The sequence below is a fragment of the Rana temporaria genome, chromosome 1 (genome assembly GCF_905171775.1).
Source record: "Rana temporaria chromosome 1, aRanTem1.1, whole genome shotgun sequence".
NCBI classification, from domain to species: Eukaryota; Metazoa; Chordata; class Amphibia; order Anura; family Ranidae; genus Rana; species Rana temporaria.
In genome coordinates, this window is record NC_053489.1 from 104,886,008 (window position 1) to 104,906,067 (window position 20,060).

Genomic DNA, 20,060 nt, shown 5'->3' on the forward strand with positions numbered 1-20,060 from the left:
AATGCTGGGGGGTATTAAGGCCAATAACACCAATGTGGGGGTTAATGACACCAATGTTGGGGGTTATAACTGTGCCCACTTCCATCAATGCAGAAGATTATTGCAGCCACTGACACCAACGTTCAGGGTTATTTTTGTGCCCACTGACACCAATGCTGGGGGTTATTACTGCACCCACTCACACCAATGCTGGGGGTTATTACTGCACCCACTCACACCAATGCTGGGGGTTATTACTGCACCCACTCACACCAATGCTGGGGGTTATTACTGCACCCACTCACACCAATGCTGGGGGTTATTACTGCACCCACTCACACCAATGCTGGGGGTTATTACTGCACCCACTCACACCAATGCTGGGGGTTATTACTGCACCCACTCACACCAATGCTGGGGGTTATTACTGCACCCACTCACACCAATGCTGGGGGTTATTACTGCACCCACTCACACCAATGCTGGGGGTTATTACTGCACCCACTCACAGCAATGCTGGGGGTTATTACTGCACCCACTCACAGCAATGCTGGGGGTTATTACTGCACCCACTCACACCAATGCTGGGGGTTATTACTGCACCCACTCACACCAATGCTGGGGGTTATTACTGCACCCACTCACACCAATGCTGGGGGTTATTACTGCACCCACTCACACCAATGCTGGGGGTTATTACTGCACCCACTCACACCAATGCTGGGGGTTATTACTGCACCCACTGACACCAATGTTCAGGGTTATTTTTGCACCCACTGACACCAATGCTGGGGGTTGTTGGCAGTAAAAAGGGTCACTGTTTCGAATCCCAACCACGACACTACCTGCATGGAGTTTGTATGTTCTCCATGTGACTGTGTGGGTTTCCTCCAGGTATTCCGGCTTCCTCCCACCCTCCAAAGACATGCTGGTAGGTTAATTGGCTCCTGTCTAAATTGGCCCCAGTCAGTGTATTAATGTGAGTTAGAGACCTTAGATTGTAAGCTACTTGAGGGCAGGGACTGATGTGAATGTATATGTAAAGTGCTGCGTAAATTGACAGCGCTTTATAAGTACCTGTAATAATAATATTACTGCACCCACTAACAACAATGCTGGGGGTCATTATTGCACCCTGACACCAAGACTGGATGTCATTATTACACCCCCTGACACCAATGCTGGGGGTCATTATTGTGCCAACTGAAAACAATGTTTAGAAGTACTATTGTGCCCCCTGGCACCAAAGCTGGGGGGTCATTTTTGCATATTTCTCCCCCCACTCCAATACTGGAGGTCATTATTTTGCCACTCGACACCAGTGCTGGGAGTTAATATTGCACCCACTGACACCAATGTTGGGGGATACTGGACAAGTAATGTTGGTAATATTACGGTGATCGCAGTTACCAATTTTGAGGGGTTATTATTGTGGTGACAAATGCCAATGCCGGGGAGATATGACTGCACCCACAGATACCAATTCAAGGAGTTTATATACCCACTGACATCAGTGCTGAGGATTATTTTTGTGGTCACTGACACCAATGCTGAGGATTATTATTGTAGTCACCGACACCAGTGCCGAGGATTATTATTATTGTGATCACTGGCACCAATGATGGGGGTTAATATTTCACCCACTTACTGCAATGTTGGGGGGATACTATTGTGGCCAATGACACCAATGCTAGACAGTACGGGAAGCCCACCCCAGGCGGTGACAGTACGGGAAGCCCACCCCAGGCGGTGACAGTACGGGAAGCAGCCCCCCCGTGGTGACAATACGGGGCACCCCCCCTGCTGGTGACAGTACAAGGGCTCCCCAGGTGGTGACAGTACGGGGTCCCCCAGTAGTGACAGTACGGGGGCCCCCCAGGTAGTGAAAGTACGGGGGCCCTCCCAGGTGGTGACAGTACGGGGGCCCTCCCAGGTGGTGACAGTACGGGGGCCCTCCAAGGTGGTGACAGTACGGGGGCCCTCCAAGGTGGTGACAGTACGGGGGCCCTCCAAGGTGGTGACAGTACGGGGGCCCTCCAAGGTGGTGACAGTACGGGGGCCCTCCAAGGTGGTGACAGTACGGGTGCCCTCCAAGGTGGTGACAGTACGGGGGCCCTCCAAGGTGGTGACAGTACGGGGGCCCTCCCAGGTGGTGACAGTACGGGGGCCCTCCCAGGTGGTGACAGTACGGTGGCCCTCCCAGGTGGTGACAGTACGGAGACCCCCCAGGTGGCGACAGTACGGGGGCCTCCCAGGTGGCGACAGTACGGGGGCCTCCCAGGTGGCGACAGTACGGGGACCCCCAGGTGGTGACAGTACGGAGACCCCCCAGGTGGTGACAGTACGGGGCCCCCCAGGTGGTGACAGTACGGGGCCCCCCCAGGTGGTGACAGTACGGGGCCCCCCAGGTGGTGACAGTACGGGGCCCCCCCAGGTGGTGACAGTACAGGAGCCCGCCCAGGTGGTGACAGTACGGGGACCCCCTAGGCGGTGACAGTATGGGGCCCCTGTAATGTAAACAATAGGATGTCATGTTGGACCCCCATGTTGATGTACTAAAGATCCCAGCATGCCCCCTGCCTGTGATTAAAAGGTTCCAGCAGCTGTAGGGCCCCCGGGGGCCCCGTCCCAGGTACAGCCCCCTCTTCCAGCACTCCAAGGAAGGGAGGCCAGGCAGGAAGAGAAGAAAAATCAGAGCTCAGCTCACCCAGAAATTCTCCACGAAGTACGCCATCACCATGCTGCTGGCGGACTCAGAGGCCGGACTCAGCCCCCCTCTGTCTTCTCCAATGCGACCCGCTGTCCGCCGGCTCCCCGGCCCGATCCGCTCTCCCTTCTCCGCTTCTCCCCAAACCTACGGAACCAGAAGGAATCCCTCCTCCCCCTCCTGGGACTGGGAGCACGCATGCGCGCCACGACCAAGGGAGGGACACCGGCCCACAGCGCCCCCTGCTGGCCGAGTCAGGCGGTGCCGCTCATTGCTGGCTCAAACGGTGATAAACACAGGAACAGAAATGACAAGTATGAGCGGCCTGTGTCTGCATGGAGGGTGTGCGGCCCTCAGCACATTACTATGCCTGCAATGACCTTTTAGCAACTTTAGGTGCACTTTAAAATGTAACTGACGGCAAACGTTTTTTTTTTCATTTTGTATAGTGTAAGGGAGGGTTACAACCCCATAATGTTTTTTTGCCATCTGATTATATACTCCATTGGGAAGATTTCTCATCACTTCCGGTCCTGGCCAAAACAGGAAGTGAGAGGAAATAACTTCAAATTAAATTGATTGTAAACCCATATGTACACCCATTGAAGCGACTGGCCTCAGTTGATAAACAGAGATAGAAAAAATCTACATAAGTTTTACCTGTTTATTTGCAGTCTTCTCTACATCCATTCAAAGTCCCGAATTTATACAGCCTGTCCCCGGGCCCGTGCTACCACTAGAGGAAGTAGGCATGAGCCTAGGATGCACTGCCACCTAGGGCGCAGCCGCCCACGTCTACTGGTTTCCCTACTCTATGCTGCCTTCCTAATATTTTGCTGGCTTCCCCACACAGTGCGCCGTAAATCTATAGCCTGCTGCTCTCTGCTGTGCACATCTCTGCAACTCGTATCTGCATATTCTGTATGTGATTTGTTTCTATTAAGGCCGTACCTCGATAGGAAAAAATCACATACACAATATGCAGTAATGAACGTGCATTCTGATAAAACAAACAACACAATCAAAGAATTTTGCAGGGCAAACTAGATATAGTATTTGGGGTATGGGTACTTTCTCCACTCCTCCGTACCCAGGACCTGCCTAACTATATAATAATGGCCACTACCACCTAATACATATAAATATGGTGTCCAGGGCTGCTGTTAGAAATCACGGGGCCCCGTACAGCCTACCTGACAGGAAACCCCAGCCCCCCCGAAATATATCAAAACAATATTTTCACAAACAAATACACTGAAATCATTATTAGCGGACACAAACATAACAGAGAACCCTAGCAGAAGGCAGCGCCATTCCTAGTGAGGCGTTGTTAGCTCATATCTCTGTTATTCCCAAAGATGGGAAAGACCCGACCCAGCCCCAAAGTTACAGACCCATATCCCTCCTGAATGTGGATGTAAAAATCCTAGCAAAAATTCTCGCCACCAGACTGAAACACCTGATCCCGTTAATTGTCCACCCTGACCAGACGGGGTTTGTCGCGGGTCGGGAGGCCCGGGACAACTCTGTCAGAGCAATTCAGCTCATTCACTGGGCACGTACTTCGACTGACTCCTCCCCGTATCTTATCCTCTCCACAGACGCGGAGAAGGCCTTCGATCGGGTGGACTGGAGCTATCTCCAGGCCGTGCTTGAAACCATGGGCCTTCGTGCACATATGCTGACTTGGATTATGGCGCTGTACTCAGACCCAAGTGCCCAGGTAAAGGTTAACGGATTCCTTTCCCACAGATTCCCGATCAGAAATGGCACGAGGCAGGGGTGTCCGCTGTCGCCCATCTTGTTTGCCCTGGTACTTGAGCCTTTCTTACGCACCGTCCGGGCAAATATTGACATTAAAGGACTGATGGTGGGCCACACTGAACACAAGCTTTCGGCATACGCTGATGATGTGTTGTTCCACTTGACGGAGCCCCTGATCTCGTTGCCAAATTTGCTACGGGAACTTAACCATTTTGGAACACTTTCAAATTTTAAAATTAATTACTCGAAGTCCGAAATACTCCCTATACAGATGTCACCCGCACTAGCTGACCGGTTACAGACGGCTTTCCCATTTACCTGGGCAAAATCCTCCCTGAAATATTTAGGTGTCCGGCTGACGGATAGGTACGATACCCTCTATGCAGCCAACTTCCCCCCCTTGCTAGCCACAGTCAAAAAGGACCTGGCCAATTGGACTAAGACGGCCTTTACCTGGCTGGGGAGGTTGGCTGTAGTGAAGATGAATATCTTGCCTCGCATCCTGTTTTATATGCAGATGCTGCCCATGTCCCTTCCTAGGACTTTCTTTACCCAAGTGTCCACTCTGATCTCTAAATTTATTTGGAACGACCGGAGGCCGAGGATCGCACTTCGGTTGCTTATGCGCCCGAGAGAGGCAGGGGGACTGGGTCTCCCCGATATTCAGAGATACCACAGGGCGATTATCCTACAGAGGATACTTAATTGGCGCTTCCACACTACCTCTAAGATCTGGGTCTCCATGGAGAAATGTATGGCGGGTAGGAACCTTTCCTATGCCCCTTGGCTGTCCCGGGGGGATAGAGGACTGTCGGACTCTGTTTCCCCGCTGACTGTCCAGACCTTGAGGATCTGGGATCGGCTCAATGCTCGGCTGGCGTTGGCCCCCCCTGTGTCCTCTTTAGCCCCACTGGGTGGTTTCCTGTGGTTCGCACCGGGAGAACAGGCGGGTTTTTTCGGGCCGTGGGTGGACGATAGTAATGCTAGCTGCGGTAAACTGCTACGAGACGGTAAGCTTTTGACCTTAGAGACGCTTAGAGGACGGTATGGGTCCTTTCCCATGGACTTTTGGCGCTATCGACAGCTTCATCACTTTTTTGAGACCCACGGGGACTCGATCAGGGACACTTCCACGCTTAAAGCCTTTAAACGCCTCTTTATTGAAGAGGAACCGATTCCACATATGATCTCTGAACTTTACCGCTTGCTTAGCCTTGCGACCCCCACACGAAAGCCCGCTTTTGTCCGGACATGGGAACGAGACTTAGAAATAACTTTTACCCCCAGCCAACTGACGCAACTGTACCAATTCACCCGATCTAGCTCAATTGACTCCAAGACCCAAGAAACAAATTATAAATTGCTGTCGCGTTGGTACCGTGTACCTGCGGACTTAGCTAGAATCTACCCTTCGGTGTCTGATAGGTGCTGGAGGGGCTGCGGCCACAGGGGCACGCTCTTGCACATTTGGTGGGACTGCCCGGTGATCAGACCTTTCTGGTTAGATGTACAATCCCAGATTAAGGATATACTAGACCTGGACGTCCCTTTCTCCCCGACCCATTTTCTGTTGCACATTCCTCCCATGCCGACGAGCCAATATAAGCGCAGTCTACTGCCTCATCTCCTGAATGCCGCAAAACGGCTACTTCCAATATATTGGAAGCGCACACAGGTTCCCAGCAGGGAGGAATGGATTCGTAGAGTAGATGAGATACGGGAGGCAGAGGACTGGATTGCCACTTGTAGGAATACGCGGGAGCGCTACTCTAGCACCTGGTCGGCCTGGACGGAGTACTTCCTGGACTCGAGACTTGTGTCATCTAGCTTAGATGTGGCATTGTTGGAGTTAGCAGACCCCTCCCTTAAGCAAAGACCTCGGGCCCAATAACCTGCAGCTCTACCCTTGGCTGAGCTGCTCTGAATTTCTTGAGTGTCGTCCTCTTTTAGTCGCTATCGTTGTGAGCTGGTGGTGGCGTGTGGCGCGGGGGCGGAGCTGGATGTCTGGTCTCAGGTACGTTCCTTCTGACTCTAAACCTTCTCTATCCCTTTTTTCTCTCCCTATCTTTCCCCCTTGTTTCTTCCATTTCCTCCCCCACCTCCCCTTTCTTTTTGCTCTCCCCCTAGGGGCCTAAGGGTGTTGTGGTGGCACTGGGGGTCCTGGTGGCTGATGCGCTGGGGGGGTGGGTGCTGGGGGCCCTGGCTGGCCGGACGGACTCGGCAGCCGGCTCTCGGGGGGGGAGCCTGGCCTCTTCTGAGGTGAGGCCCCTTTTTTGCCGCCCCGGGGCGGATCTGTCGATTGCTGGGGGGGTGGGTGGGGGTTACCGCGGGGAGGAAGGTAAGTTGGAGGCCCTTGGAGGCCCCCCTTCCTTCGTGCGTGCCCGGCCGGCTTCCCCCTATACCTTGCACAGTGCAATTGGTTTTGTTTTTCTTTTGTCCGTCGGACGGGTTGGGTCGGCCTTCGGCTCCCGGCCCCTCCTTGGGGCCCTTAAGGTTCCGGAAAACCCCTTTTAATACCTGGAGGATGGTGTGCCACCTCTGTATCTTAAATCTCAACGTAGGTGTACTGTATGGGGGAGGTGGGCCCCGTCCTCGGTCTGCCACCCGATTCTCCAGCCTCCCTTTGTGATGTTAGTACGGCTACTAAGCCTCGGTGGGAATATGTGCATCCCCTGTCTTTTTCTCTGTTATGTTGAAAAGAAATGACAAAAATGGATGGCTTATTGTTTGATATATGATGCCTTTGACAACATAAGTTGTAATGTATTATCATGCCGTCCACAAATAAAGATTTTACATAACAGAGAACCTGTGTGAATTAGCCCTTTTTTTAAATAGTTTTTAAAAATCTTTAAACTTTTTTTAGATAATTTTTTATTGTGACAGGTAAGCCAACAGTGCCGTGGGGGAGCAGCACAGTGACAGGGAGCTCATAGGGGGATCAGAAGCAGGCAGAACAGGAAGGGGATCGGTGCGGGGGTAGTAATTCAGTAATTGCCCCTCCATCCGACCACAATGATTCCCTCTGCTGTCTGGGCCCCCCTATTTGCCCGGGCCCCCTACAAGAGGGCTGGTGGTCCCCCCCTATCAGCGGCCCTGATGGTGTCCACCCCCAATATACTCAGTGGAACTCTGTGGAGGTAGCTATCTCTTCCACAAGCACCTGATGGTGTTTGGGCACCTGTAAATGGTCCTAGATAGCATTCTCGTTCCACTGTGCCTCTAAAGTACAAACACAGCTTCCAGGACATAGGGGAACGCAAGTCCATAGAGTTCCCTAATGTCCCTGATCATCCGCTGCTAGAGCCACCACAACCGCGTGAGGTGGTGGCTCTGCTCCTGTCCTGGGGGGCAGGTAGGATGGTAGGCGTGGAGGGTTTCCTGGGGGACTGTTGGTCTCCTCCCCTTCCTCTCCTCTGAATCCATGTAAGGAGGGCACCCCCTCTCAGGCAAAGCAGCAGTGTGGACTGGTGAAGCAACATGAGCCACAGTTCCTTCTGGCTCCTCCACCATGGCAGTAGCTTTAGGGGAGTCCCACAAAGCCCCAGGCTACTCATCAAGCTCCTCACAATTGTGTCTTGGCAGGTTACAAGGTGGTCACACGGAGCCTCAGGACATACAGAGACTAAAGTTTCTGTGACCCCAACGTGGCACACCACCAGACTCCTTCTGGGCATGACACAAGTCCAGTGTCCAGAGAAACATCACTGATATCAGGTGATATAAAATGGGACTGTGTCACCCAAGTTACAGGCTGCTTTAATATTTTCTACTGTTTTTAAAAACGTTGGAAGTTTTATTTTTTGTTGGGGGGGGGTGCAAGGGGGTACACTTTGCAGAGCTCAGTGAGCAGAGGTCTGAGAGATGGTTGAAGGGAAGGTACACTCCCCCCCTCCACAGCACACAGGAACAAAGATGAAGCGGTTGGTGGTAAAAAAAAAAAGTGACCTGGATTGAGACACATTATAGAGGGATATTCTTTGTTCATATTTCATGTTTGAGGTGTACAACCACTTCCCTACTCGCCCATAGTCATGATGTCCACAGGTGGGATCTCCCATCCTGGGTGGGCATCATATGACGTCCTCGGCTCCCCGGCGGTATAGGGGGGCAAGCGTGCGTGTGCCCGGCGGCCGCAATGTCTGACGCCACCTGTGATTGCTGGTGACAGAGCAGGAACGTAGATCTGTGTTTGTAAACACTGATCCACGTCCTGTCAGGTGGGGAGAGACAGTCTCTTGCTTGTTTCTGTTGTTTTTATTAGGGAATAGAACTAGGTTCGGGGAAACGGACATGGGATGCCCATAGGATAAATTGTACTTTGTACAATAAAAGTAACTGTGTCACACTTCTCAGCAGGACAAGATGGCTGACCCTAAACTTGACAGACTTTTACCTCAGAACACTTCTTCCAGCACACTACTTCACTGTCCAACTTTAGTACTCCTGTCACACCATCAGGTCACTCTGAAAAAGTCCCAGTGTCTTTAATTGATAGCCCTTTGTAGGCTGGGGCATGCAGTACTCCTTTGTGGCAGCAACCAATTTACTTGAGAAAAATAAATGTAGATGGACTACTGCTCCCAGCAAGTCTTGCCATCCTTCTGGCTGCAGAAACTTGACACAAATTCCCATAGTCTCTCCCTCTGGTTTTACATCCAGCTCCCCTAGCATGTTTCTTCCAGAGCTTTCCACTTTTGGACACCTGTCCTGAATCCTTCCTGAATGACTGTACTCCGGACGCGGACCAACTGTCTCATTCAGCTCCTGTTCCAGAACATCCCTCCATGGCCGTGTAAGAAGAGGCTCCCTTCCAGCTCCCGAGCTCACCGTCTTGGTAACATGTTTGCTTAATGAGACATCAGATGGTAACAGGGTGTGTGGAAGGGATCCAGCCGCCAGATTGCCTACATCTGACAGTTGCCAGTTGTCTTGAGCCACCGTAAGTGTGCATAAAACCCCCCCCCCCAAAGCCACCCACGTATCAGTGGCAGCACAAGGGTTAAGTCTTAGGGCTCATTCACAGGGGTGCAGAGGGCTATACAGGGAACATATATCAGAGCCTTTATGTAAGTAAAGGGAGGGATGTGTGCCCCTGGAAGCCAGGGCCGTCTTTACCGCAGGGCAAATGGGGCAGGTGCCCTGGGCCCTGTCACTGTTGGGGGCCCAAAGCAACCCCCTTTAAAAAAAAAAAAAAAAAAAAATTTTTTTTTTTTTTTTTTTTTTTTAGGGGTCCGGAGGCCCCCAGGGGCCCGGAGGACCCCAGGGCCCCAGATGGCAACCCCCTCTTTTTTTTATTTATTTTTAAATTAAAAAAAAAAAATTATATATTTTTATTAAACGGACAATTTTTTAATATATTTTTATTTTATTTTTTATTAAAGGGGCAATTTTTTTTAGAGGTCTGGGGGTCCCCAGGGGCCATAGTTCCCCAGGGCCCCGGATGACAACCCCCCTTTTTTTATAAAAAAAATCTTTTTATTTATATATATATATATAAAAATGTTTATTATTATTATTATTATTATAGGACCCAGAGGCCCCGGATGGCAACCCCCCTTATTTTTTATAAAAAACATTTTTTTTATATATTTTATTTCTTTTTTTTCTTTTTATATATATATATATATATATATATATATATATATATATATATATATATATATATATATATATATATATATTTTTTTTTTTAATTAAAGGGCTCAGAGTTCCCCAGGGCCCCATGTGGCAAACACCCTTTATCTTTTTTATAAATGTTTATTTTTTTATTTTTGTTTATATATTTTTTTATTTATTTTTTATTTAAGGGCCCAGGATGGCAACCCCCCCCTTTTTTTATAAATGTTTCTTTATATATATTTTTTATTAAAGGGCCCAGAGGTCCTGGATGGCAACCCCCTTTTTTTTGTAATTTATTTTTATTAAAAAAAAAATATTAAAGGGCCCAGAGGTCCCCAGGGCCCCAGATGGCAACCCCCTTTTTAAAATATATTTTTTATATATATTTTTTATTTCTTTTTTTCTTTTTATTAAAGGGCCCAGAGGTCCCCAGGGCCCCGGATGGCTACACCCCTTTTTTATATATATTTTTCTTTATTTCTTTCTTTATTTCTTTTTTTGTAAATGGCCCCCCGCTTCTAAATTTGCGGCAGCCCCCCCCTGCTTTATTAATTTCAGGCGGCAGCACCCCCCCATCCCTGTTCTCTGCTCCAGGGGGCTCATGCCTGAAGCTGTGTAAGTGGCCTCATAATTCCTGATGGCGGCCCTGCCTCCCGTTAAGCCCCTGTGCTGCCCACAAATCAGGCTGAAAATCATCAGCGGCACGCAGCCAGTGACAGTACTGCTTCCCTTCCCAGTGTTTTAAAATGTACAGCACCCCTGGCTTCCCTTTAGATGCGCACTTCTCCCTTCCTGCCACTGGGTGCTGCTTGCATATAAAAGTGAATTAGAATGTGATTTTATAACATCCCCAGTTTGCTCTTCCTGAGGCTGACTTCTTCATGTCCTGCTCCTCAAGGTATGTCACTGTTTGCTAATCTATATTGTATATAGAAGTTTTCTGTAGAGTGTGCCCAAAGTCTTTATAATATTTGATGATTCACTGCAGGTCTGGTCAGTGTTTTAAAAAGTTCCTCTATTTTACACATGGCATGGCATGGGGGTCACAGCACTGTCTGTCCATTCTGCTTTAGCACCATGGGACCCCATGCCATGCCATGTGTAAAATAGAGGAACTCTTTAAATAACAGACCAGACCTGCAGTCCAAGCTGAGTAAAGCCTCAGAGCAGATGACATTACTGTCTGTATTTAACTGCTTGACGGGCTTATTTTGGGCCTGGCTGGTTCACATGTATGTGTTTTGGCGGCCCACATTTGCGCAGGCACAGCAGCCCATTCATTTGAATGAGCCGCCATGCCTGCGTTTCCTGCAAAGAAAAGCGCATGCCTCATGTAATAGGCTGCGCACACGGCATGCCTATGCCCATCAAGCACTGAAATACAGCACTGTCTGTCCATTCTGCTGTCTGCTGTGACTTATCTGCAGTTCCCGCACTGTCAAACTTGCTGCATTTTTAGACGTTTAGGTCACGCTTTTAAAAACACAGTGCGTTTGTGTGTGCAAGAACTGCAGGTAAGTAGCATGGTGCAAAAGCAGAATGGATTTCAAGGCAACTGTATTTTTAAAATGCTGAATGCACCTTTTTTCTGCAGGAAACGAAGGCATGGCAGCCTATTCAAATGAATGGGCTGCTGTACCTGCACAAATGAGGACCGCCAAAACATACATGTGAACCAGCCAGGCCCAAAATAAGCTGGAGGGGGGCCCAAAAAAAATGTTTGCCCTGGGCCCAAACCATATTAAAGACGGCCCTGCTGGAAGCAGACAGTTTGCATTTGGCTCCATTCATTTGTCCATGTACCATGTGTAGCACTACCCCCACAGGAGCTGCTGGTTATATTTTGGGTGGCACGTTACCTCTATATTATCGCTGTCCAGGGTGAAAGGAGAGTCTGAAGAATTTCAATGTCCACACAATGCACTTCTTTTTCTTGGATTTATTTGGGAGAACTTTAGAAGAAAAGAAGGATGAGGGGTGGAAGGGTAGGTAGGTTCAGGTGCATAATCAAAAGTAAGGAAACACTCCTGTTTCCAGTATACAGTTCTCGTCGCCACTCTAGCCAGAGTGGGTATTGCTCACCCGGATAGGTCCCGTCCCTCTCACTGGCCCAGCAGTCGGGATGGCGCACAAAGTAAAGTAGTCTCTGCCACAGACCTTCCTTTTCTAATGAGACACTTTGGTCCGGAATCCTCTGCCACAGGATTCAGCACCCGAATCTCTTTAGCTTTGTTTCTTTAGAAGTTTAGATCCCACAGGTGACACCGTCAAGCCTCTCGGTATACATCCTTCGATGAAGTTTCCAGGCCTTCTCCCAAGGTACCAGCCTCTTGCATGGCCCTCTCCAGGATAGGTCCTCCCCTGGCTTCCTCCATCAGGTGGCTTCCTCCCGCAGGACGGACAACACAGGATCACCTCTGCAGTACAGGCCCCAGCCAGACAACTGGCCCACAGGCGAAGCCGCAGCCCCCAGGCCAACGTGGTCCCGGAACTAGGATTCAGAGCGCGCACCTCAGGCCAGGTGGGCCACGAGGTGCGGACGGACGACCGACAGACCCCCGCACCAATGGCGTCAGCCCCTTAAGTACCCCTCCCCAGCATGCAACCACTCCCACTGATTCGCTGCCGAGGGGGACACTCAATACACCTTGACTTTGCTACTGTCACCCTTGGCCTGGGGTGGTAATGACACCCCCAGGCGAGCAATGGTGGACACTCTCAGCACAGCCGTGGCTGGAACAGAGGCTAAATTGCCTCTAATTACTCTGGTCTGAGCCAAATAAGCTCAGACCCCCACTACATTTAAAGCAGCGCCTGTTCAACAGGAGCAGGGCACTTCACATGTAAATGCTTGGATGTGCATTGACCAACTAACACACTGTGCACTTACCTACATGAAATGTCAGCTTCCAAAGCAGTCCATCAGATATGCGGTATACAGTACACATAGTCCCCAACATTTCCAAAAAGTTTTTAGGGACACTTCTTTTTCTGTGTGCAGGAAGCCATTGTAGGTAGAGTATGTACTTTAATTAGGGGGCGGGGCAATCATTTAAAAACGGCGTGATTCTACAAGAAGCATATAATTAATTGCAATTGTTTTTTCAATGTATTAGATCAGAGTTTGGTAATTATTTAAATTCTCAAATGATAGGTTGCTTTCGTTTTTTAATCACTTTGTGTCATTTCACCAAGAATCATGGCAGATATCAGTGTTATGGCAAGATGTTCAAACACTGGCAGATATCTCCCTATTTATCATTCCCTGGGACAATTTGCTACAGTGAGTTCTTTAATTCCTGTGCTCTCTGCCTCTGCTGCACTGAAATCTTAGGCAGAGATACCAGAATTGCCCAGTTTACTAACTGTGGATTACACAGCACCCACTCTCTTTGTTATGAAGATGAAAAGAGAGAAATGTTTTCTGTGGTCCTCACACACCTCTTGTCCTAAGGACAGAATGCAATATGTTTAGCACTGCAGTGATTAGTGTACAATGTGGAGAGTGTCCCAGTGATAAGTATATAATATAGTAGGAACCCTGGTTATCAGCATACAATGTAGAGAGCATCCCAGTAATCAGTATATACAGGAAAAAACTTTTTCAAAGAAAATACATTTCTTATAAGAAAAAAAAAAAAATCAGTATATACAGTCATGGCCGAAATTGTTGGCACGCCAGAAATTTTTCCAGAAAATCAAGTATTTCTCACAGAAAAGTATTGCGGTAACACATGTTTTGCTATATACATTTACTCCCTTTGTGTGTATTGGAACAAACCCCAAAAAAGGGAGGAAAAAATCAAATTGGACATAATGTCACACAAAACTCCAAAAATGGGCTGGTCAAAATTCTTGGCACCCTTAACTTAATATTTGTTTGCACACCCTTTGAAAAAAATAACTGAAATCACTTGCTTCCTATAACCATCAATAAGCTTCTTACACCTCTCACCTGGAAATTTGGACCACTCTTCCTTTGCAAACTGCTCCAGGTCTCTCTTATTGGAAGGGCGCCTTTTCCCAACAGCAATTTTAAGATCTCTCCACAGGTGTTCAATGGGATTTAGATCTGGACTCATTGCTGGCCACTTTAGAACTCTCCAGCACTTTGTTGCCATCCATTTCTGGGAGCTTTTTGACATATGTTTGGGGTCATTGTCCTGATGGAAGACCCAAGATCTCGGACGCAAACCCAGCTTTCTGACACTGGGCTCTACAGTGCGACCCAAAATCATTTAGTAATCCTCACATTTCATGATGCCTTACACACATTAAAAGGCACCCAATGCCAGAGGCAGCAAAACAACCCCAAAACATCATTGAACCTCCACCATATTTTACTGTAGGTACTGTTCTTTTCTTTGCAGGCCTCAATTACATTTTCGGTAAACAGTAGTATGATGTGCTTTACCAAAAAGCTCTAGCTTGGTCTCATCGGTCCACAAGACATTTTCCCAGAAGGATTTTGGCTTACTCAAGTACATTTTGGCAAACTGTAGTCTTGCTTTTTTATGTGTCTGTGTCAGCAGTGGGGTCCTCCTGTGTCTCCTGCCTTAGCGTTTAATTTCATTTAAATGTCAATGGATGAGCCTGCAGGACAGTTTGAATTTCTTTGGAACTTGTTTGGGGCTGCTTATCCACCATCCGGACTATCCTGCGTTGCAATCTTTCATACATTTTTCTCTTCCGTCCACGCCTAGAGAGATTAGGTACAGTGCCATGGGTTGCAAACTTCTTGATAATGTTGCGCAATGTGGACAAAGGCAAATCTAGATCTCTGTAACCTTGAGATTGGTAATATGTTTCCACAATTTTGGATCTCAAGTTCTCAGACAGTTCTCTTCTCCCCTTTCTGTTGCCATGCTTAGTATGGCACACAATGCAAAGACTAAGTAAGACTCTCCTTTTTATCTGCTTTCGGGTGTGATTTTTATATTGCTCACACCAGTTACTTGCCCCAGGTGAGTTTAAAGAAGCATCACATGCTTGAAACAATCTTATTTATCCACAATTTTGAAAGGGTGCCAAGAATTTTGACCAGCCTATTTTTGGAGTTTTGTGTGACATTATGTCCAATTTGCTTGTTTTCCTCCCTTTTTTTGTCTTGTTCCAGTACACACAAAGGGAATAAACATGTGTATAGTAAAACATGGGTTACTGCAATACTTTTCCGAGAGAAATACTTGATTTTCTGGAAGAATTTCTGGGGTGCCAACAATTTCAGTCATGACTAATGTAGACGACCGGATGACAGTGATTGGTATACAATGTAGAGAGCATCCCAGTAATCAGTATATAATGTAGAAGACCATATGACAATGATTGACATACAACGTAGAAAGCATCCCAGTAATCAGTATATAGTGTATAAGACTGTATGACAGTGCGTGACATACAATGTAGAATGCATCCCAGTAAACCAGTACACAATACAGCGAGGACCCCGGTCATCAATATACAATGTAGAGAGAACCCCTATGATCACCAGTATAAGGAAAAAGATGATCAGCACTCAAGATGACATCCAAAAAATAGTATTCCTTGAAAAAACCTACAATGTTGCAAAAACAGCCTACGCATTTCAGGTGTTAGTCCTTAGTCATGGCCATGAGTCATGACTGAGGGCCAACGTCTGAAACACATAGGTGTTTTTACAGCATTAAATAAATGGACGTAGGGAGGGGTGGTGGCGCTGCCCTACCTACAACTGGACACAGCAAGAATTGTGAACAGTAACCCAAATGGGTATGAGGTAACGTGTAATAGTCTAGTGGTCGATGCAGTGAGTGAAAGCAGACCTGTGTTCCGACAAAATATTATGGTGATAATACAATATTAAATAGAATGCCCCACCACATATATAATATTATGGGGTGAAGGTAAGTAAGAATATCACTTGTAGGCTATAAAAATAGCCTGTGAGGGTTCCACTGTGCTAAAAATTCAAATAAATAATACTACGTGTGGCAAAAAAGGAAAAAATTATACATGTGACAAAAAGGATGAGCATGTGACAAAAATGCAAAGTTGTGGTACTTGTAAATAAATATATATTGTGATAGTCCAATAGTATGTATATATAGTACAGAAAAATATAGTCCAGCAATATATATGCAGTGAAAAAAACTTATTGCAACAAAAATATGAAAAAGGCCATCCAGGGAGTGGTAAAGTCCGTGCTGTTAAAGGTGCACCTGTGAAGGTGAGTGCTCAGGTATACAGTAGTGGAACTTGCACGCAGTGGTCACGGTGCTCCCCCTTATGGGTCCCCACTTACCAGAGGCACTAACCCCTGCAGGGGTAAAGTGCAAGTAGTCAGCCTCGGACGGCTCAGTGGTCTCCCGTAGTTCCTCAGTTATACTTGGGACCTCCTAGATGTAATAGTGATGTTTTATCCGGATCCAAGGTGAGTAGTTGTTTTAAAAGCCAGCAGCCCTCCAAGTAGAAAGTCTTTCGTTCCGCTTGCTAACAAAAATCTCAGTCTTGCAGTCTTTCTCCAGGCACTGCACACTTAGTTTAAAGAAGCTCCTATGAATCGGGGGGAATTAACCTCACTCCGGTGTCTGTACGAGGTGTCGGCAGAAAGGAATGTCCACTCCGGGTGTCACTTCCAAGTGAAGTGACACCCGGAGTGGACATTCCTTTCTGCCGACACCTCGTACAGACACCGGAGTGAGGTTAATTCCCCCCGATTCATAGGAGCTTCTTTAAACTAAGTGTGCAGTGCCTGGAGAAAGACTGCAAGACTGAGATTTTTGTTAGCAAGTGGAACGAAAGACTTTCTACTTGGAGGGCTGCTGGCTTTTAAAACAACTACTCACCTTGGATCCGGATAAAACATCACTATTACATCTAGGAGGTCCTAAGTATAACTGAGGAACTACGGGAGACCACTGAGCCGTCCGAGGCTGACTACTTGCACTTTACCCCTGCAGGGGTTAGTGCCTCTGGTAAGTGGGGACCCATAAGGGGGAGCACCGTGACCACTGCGTGCAAGTTCCACTACTGTATACCTGAGCACTCACCTTCACAGGTGCACCTTTAACAGCACGGACTTTACCACTCCCTGGATGGCCTTTTTCATATTTTTGTTGCAATAAGTTTTTTTCACTGCAGATATATTGCTGGACTATATTTTTCTGTACTATATATACATACTATTGGACTATCACAATATATATTTATTTACAAGTACCACAACTTTGCATTTTTGTCACATGCTCATCCTTTTTGTCACATGTATAATTTTTTCCTTTTTTGTCACACGTAGTATTATTTATTTGAATTTTTAGCACAGTGGAACCCTCACAGGCTATTTTTATAGCCTACAAGTGATATTCTTACTTACCTTCACCCCATAATATTATATATGTGGTGGGGCACTCTATTTAATATTGTATTATCACCATAATATTTTGTCGGAACACAGGTCTGCTTTCACTCACTGCATCGACCACTAGACTATTACACGTTACCTCATACCCATTTGGGTTACTGTTCACAATTCTTGCTGTGTCCAGTTGTAGGTAGGGCAGCGCCACCACCCCTCCCTACGTCCATTTATTTATTCTTTTACTATCCCCTATGGGGATTTGTTTTTGGGGGGCTGCAGCCTGATTATTGATTATTGATTATTTTGATTATTTTGATTATTCTGATTATTTTGATTATTTTACCTATCGTTTTCCCGGATTTGATTAGACATTTGTTTAGTATCTACTGCCATTTATATTAGCCTGGTCAGATCCTAAGCGCGGATTAACCCCTACCCTACGTTTTTACAGCATTGTATATGTATTCTCAATAAAGGAATACTATTTTCTGGATGTCAGCTTGAGTGCTGACCATCCTTTCCTTATTCGGGTGATCATAGGGGTTCTCTCTACATTGGGTATTTTTGGTATCTTTAGGACATGCTGTATTGTTCAGGTAGATACGATATACCAGCCGTTATGATTTCATTTTTTTTTTAACTCATATTCTAAGTTTATTATGTTTTATCTCATATGATTTTGCTACTGCCTCTAAAGTCCCATGATAAAATATAGAGTTTGCTTATTGCATTAGTGTTTATATGCAGATCCCATTTTAGTTATATTCAGATCATGTTTTTTTTAGTTAACCCCATCTTTTCTGGTCTGAGAGTCTACAGCTAGTTTTAGCTCAGGGCTCAATAAACAGCATAAGCTAGAGCCAGGTTAGGCATTCGACGGACACGTCTGATAGTTAGAAGTCCATTTGCATGACAGATTAGACATTATGAGGGAGAGACTTCAGCCTCGTACACACAATCAGATTTTCATTGGACAAAGCCTCAGACTTTTGTCCGAAGGGTGTTGGCTGTGAACTTGTCTTGCATACAAACGGCAAAGAATTGTCGGCAAACAAAAACGAACCTGGCAACATATTAGACGTACTACAAGACTACAAAACAGGAAGTTCAATTGTCAGGCGCCACCCTTTGGGCTCCTTCTGCTAATCTCGAGTTAGTAGAAGTTTAGTCAGTGTTGATACACGCTTTTCAGTTCGTTTCTGAACGGTCGTTAGTCAACCAGCCATGTTGCGCATTCTGAGGAGAGAATTTGCTATTGTTGGGCTTGGAGTTATTGCTTTGACCCAAGTCCAGTCCAGGAACAGGAGGAGGAGAAGTTCTTGGACTAAAAATTGGTTGCTTAATAGTGACCAATTTTCTTGTATCAAAAGAAGAAAAGAAGCAGCGCCCTCTAAGCGTTGTAAGTACATTTCTTAAAAGTATATTAAAAACCATATAAGGGATTACACTCAGAAACTAGCTATATGGCAAGGCTTATCTGTACAGGTGCTTCCGTACTGGTCCCGGGTACAGCTGATGTAAGTTAGTGCTGCTCTGGCCTCGGTGTTGATTAGACCCGGTCCCTGTAGCTCCTTGCCTCAGTCGGCAGCGATGGGGATTCCAGACGCTCTCCGAGAATAGAGAATGAGGACATCGTTCCTGAGCGCACGGCTGTGGATGATGTCACGTCCGGATCAACAGTCGGCGGGGAGGTGCGCGCGTTCGAAGCATGCATGCTTCTTCATCAGGCTCTATAGGGACCATCTTGCAACAGGGAAAATTTAACTGGCAGGACATTTGCCTATTGGTTTACTTAATTCCATGGAAACTAATGCTATCCTCAAGCTGGAATGCAATGATTGAAAACCTAAGCTATAATATTAGCATTATTAAAGATTAATCATTTAAAAGAATAATTTAAAACAGTGGGCGATAGGCTGAAACATAACTTAATCATACCCCAAGCTAATTATAAGATCACAATAAAAAGACAAGTAGAAAAAAAAAAAAAGTAGATAGATAAGAGAAGGTACTAAATTACGAAAATACTGTACCATTGTCATCAGATAAAACCATAAGAAAATATATTAATAGAAAACGTGTTAATAAAATATTGATTTCAAGACCCTCATTCAAGCCCCCTGGCGAGAGGCTATCAAGGGTATGAATCAAATAATTTTCCCTTCCACACAACTTTTTATATTGTTCTGCTTGGGGAAGGTGTTTGGAAATGGCCTCTATTACCCAGACATGGAGCCCCATAGAGGACTGCTGGTGAAACTCTTTAAAATGTCGGGCAACACTATATTTATCAGTGCCCTTTTCCACAAAATTCCGGTGTTCTCCAAACCTCTTGCGAAGAGTACGGATAGTACGGCCCACATAAAACAGACCGCAAGGGCAGGTTAAACAGTACACTACATACTCAGAAGACCACGTAAAAAAGTCTGGTATGGTGTACCGTTTGCCTTTACACGTAAAATATTTTTGTCTGTGGGTGACATGTTTACAGGTAAGGCATAACGCCTTTTTGCACTGATACATTCCCTTGAAATTAGAAAATGTCAGAGAAGCACTAGCACTTGGCCCTGAGTTTTACATTTTACTGGGGGCTATTTGGGCCTTGATGTTTTTGGCTCTTCTGTAACTCGCTAGTGACCGATGCGAAATGGT

General features: G+C 46.7%; 1 protein-coding gene across 4 annotated transcripts in view; it reads right to left on the reverse strand.

Annotated features, from left to right (window-relative positions):
• Positions 1-2,876, reverse strand: part of FCHO2 (FCH and mu domain containing endocytic adaptor 2) — a 201,914-nt gene extending 199,038 nt beyond the window's left edge. Inside the window, exon 1 of one of the 4 annotated variants that reach the window (XM_040341455.1) lies at positions 2,687-2,876. In XM_040341455.1, coding sequence (XP_040197389.1) covers positions 2,687-2,719 — 33 coding nt within the window. In that variant the 5' untranslated portion in view covers positions 2,720-2,876. The remainder of the gene's footprint in view (positions 1-2,686) is intronic. The other 3 variants (XM_040341458.1, XM_040341456.1, XM_040341457.1) reach the window with 3 other exon arrangements.
• Between the last annotated feature and the right edge of the window lie 17,184 nt (positions 2,877-20,060).